This window comes from Austrofundulus limnaeus, unplaced genomic scaffold (assembly GCF_001266775.1).
Source record: "Austrofundulus limnaeus strain Quisiro unplaced genomic scaffold, Austrofundulus_limnaeus-1.0 Scaffold1568, whole genome shotgun sequence".
In the NCBI taxonomy this organism is placed as follows: Eukaryota; Metazoa; Chordata; class Actinopteri; order Cyprinodontiformes; family Rivulidae; genus Austrofundulus; species Austrofundulus limnaeus.
The window spans coordinates 8,989-12,409 of NW_013953970.1; the positions used below are offsets into that span (position 1 = coordinate 8,989).

The 3,421-nt window shown below is 36.7% G+C and overlaps 1 protein-coding gene across 1 annotated transcript in view; it reads left to right on the top strand.

Annotated features, from left to right (window-relative positions):
- Positions 1-3,421, top strand: part of LOC106535800 (transmembrane protein 132C) — a gene marked incomplete at its 5' end in the record, with an annotated part of 15,284 nt that overhangs the window by 2,722 nt on the left and 9,141 nt on the right. Inside the window, 3 exon segments of the mRNA XM_014032894.1 lie at positions 2,208-2,271; positions 2,630-2,761; positions 2,898-2,975. Coding sequence (XP_013888348.1) covers positions 2,208-2,271; positions 2,630-2,761; positions 2,898-2,975 — 274 coding nt within the window.

A 3,421-nucleotide genomic window follows, 5' to 3' on the forward strand; every position in this document is an offset into this window, starting at 1 on the left:
GCACAGAAACAGTACTATATAACATTTTAGACACATTCTAGACAGTTTATCAGCTAAAAAAAGTTAATTTTGGGGTAAGTTACTCTTTAATTAGGCAACAGTGGAGGAAGTGAATGAAGCCAGTGCGTGGCTTCCAAATGAAATGAAATGTGTCTCACAAAGCCTGCAGCACTCATTTACAGCCATCTCGTTTGGCTCGGTACGTCTCYTTCTTTCCAGTAGGGGATGGTAGTTTACAGCGCACGRAATTTTCGGTTAGCTTCTTAGCTTCRTTCAGGGTCGAGCTGGTTCACCACATACATTTTAGCCAAAAGTTAGTGATTGACTAAATCAGATCCAATTASAAGAAATCGTTTCTCAATAGCCGAGGATCTAGACCCTTCAGGCCTTCAGGCTCAGGCRGCCGTTGCAAAATGAATCTTTGATCTCTGTGGGATTTACCTGGTAAAAAATTGCAAATAAATAAACTGAATGGTTTTGTCCCAATTTGATTTAAATTCACAGCATTTGTGAATTACAATTTTTCATAATCTGCATGCTCAGTACCATTTTTATCTATGTTTTAACTCATACTTTATCTATGAAAACTGTTTTTTTATGTTGTGATTTTCTTTTCTTCCAAGTATGATAATCTCTTTCTAATGAATTCCTAAATTCTGTGTTTTTGGAGACCAGTATTAGGTAATTCACTGAATATAAATGATGAATCTTTAAGAACCATTAAAGTCTCCAACTCTTTTGAAGAAGAAACTAAATGCTGCCAAACTGAAATATTCTGACTGAAATGCTTTACCTTCAATCTTCTGTCCTGATAGGATTGTGTTTCTGACGTTGAAATTTAAATAAAGGACACATGTGCCTGTCAGATACTAACCCTAACCCTTACATCACAATCAGTCAAAATGGTCCCTGTATTTTTCATGTCACAAATTTAGTTATARGTTTAGTTTTTCAGACGTACTTGTTATTTTGTGTTTGCGCATCAACATTTGTATTCTACTTTGATCCCCCTTCCTCCCATTTTTTTATTCTGCTCTGCTGCACKTCTTTTTCCAATTTTGCCAAATTCTGTTAGCTACCAACCAATGTGCACAGTCTTACAAACACATATTCCACACACACAAACATGTGTCCATCTCCCTCAACTACAATCTCTCAGTAAAAAACACAAGAACTTTTAGGCACACACTTGCACCAACAGACACGTGTGTGACAAGGTCTCCAGGAAATGGAAAGAGAATTTCTGCCAGATTACCTGGGTTACATGGGTGCAGGGACAGTTAGAACACATAGAGGTCTTGTGGGTTTTGGATAGATATTTCCCAGAGTGGGGCAGAGAACCCAAACTGGTTATTTATTTGTGCTTACCAGACAGAGAAAGAATTGCAAGGAAGCAAGATGGATGAGTGTTAACACTAACAGAACATTCAGAGAATTATCAGGCTTTGACACAGCTGTTTTGGCTCACTACATGTTTTGTACTCTGTTCGAATGTTTTCAAAGTGCCTCACGTGGCGTGCATATATCAAAAAATCCTCTTTATATTTAATGCACATGATTTTACCCATTGTGTCACATAATTGGAATATTTTCTTTTGCACTTAGCCACAATGAAACAGGAAATGACATCAAGAAAAGGAAGTCCCTGGTCTTTATTGAAACGATATTATCTGAACTCTGACTCTTCTTCTTTTCTCTGATAATGACGCAAAGTAATTTAAAGAAACATCCGATTATTTTCTAGTCTGTGATGTCTGACATTCTAGAAATTCTCTTTACTTTAAGACATTCCCCTTCTTCATTACTTCCTGTTGCTGCACAAATATTTCAACAGRTGTTCATCTCAACAGTGTGAATTCTCATTGTAAATTTTTGCAATATGTAATTAATGTTATTATTTTAAATGTTCATATTTATTCCAAAGATTGAATGTCATAGGCACCCCTTAACAGTCTTTGTTCCACTGGTGGGCACAAYTGGTGCGATTTCTGCTTTTGAACTTTTCCACGTGTCCAAACGCTACTGGGGCCTTTTATTTTGAAAATCAGGGTGTCAGACGACATTCTCCGGTTCTTACTTTTAGCTTGACACCCTTACAAAAAATAAAAAAATGTCAACAGACTTTGAGGAATTTCAACAGCGACTGTTAATAGCAAGATAAAATCACCCTCAACCCCACAAATTTGAACTATTTCTTGTTTTCCCAGACCCACCAGAGACAGTGAGGATGATGAAGATGATGACAGAAAGGGCAAAGGCTGCACTCTACAGGTACCACTTGACTGGATTCATATTATAGTTTTAAAACTATTTTATATTCATTTTTAATGATCATGATTCCTAAATAAACAATCATAAGAGAGCCGTCACACTGCACATTATTTTAGCTTGTGTTTACCTAATGTAAGAGTCGAGCTTTATGGGATTTCTGTTGAGTTTCTCATTGTGTTGGAGATTTTTTGCACAAGCCCAGAAATGATGCAAAATTCATCATGTTACAAATCTGCCTCTTCCTACTTTAATACCATTTAAATGACACATTAAAACAAATGCAAAGGAAGTTGCAAGCTCTAAAATTTGTTTTTTACTTTGGTAACATCTAAACCTYAACATCTTCTTTACCTTTCAGTACCAGCATGCTTTGGTGCGAGTCCTCACCTATTTTGTCACCGAGCCGTCAGACCCTGAAAAAGAGATGGTCTACATGTTGGGTCCTGACTGGCAAGCTGACATCACTCCTTTGGTCTCAGAGCAGTTAAAGGTAGGTATTAAAATATTTTTTTCATGAATAAAGCATGCAATGAAAGTGATTATTAGTGCTTCTAATTGGTTCATTCAATGCAGCATTTGTTGAAACATTTTTTCTGACTAATATTTTGTTTTTTCCTGCTCTGCAGGTAAATGATCCCCACATTGCCAGAGTAGTAGATGGACACATCCTAATTGGACGGGATATTGGCCTCACCACTATACAAGTAAGCACTATTTCATGAACTGAAAATAAGACCCTGTCCTGTTTCTTTAATTACTTTCAGTCCATATTGCAGGGCTATTCAACTGGCGGCCCACGGGCCACATCCAGCCCGCAAGTGACCAAAGTCCGGCCCACCAATTGGTTCATTCACCTCTCAGGCCCAAACCCCCGGTTTTCTACTTTAATTACTCTAAGATCCTTTAGTTCAATATATGCAAGTTTGGTTTCTACATAAACGTCAGAATCTTGGCTACAAGCTGGTAAAAACCATTTCTATAAACACTCAAGACAGTTGAAATTACAAGCAATTGAATATAAGATTATGAAAGTAAAAATAAAATTGGTTTAAAAATTTGGCAAGTCAGAGATGTCAAAATAATATTTGTGTCAAACAGGAGGCATAATGTGTTAATTTTGATACTGTTTAATTATCACATACTTCTGTAT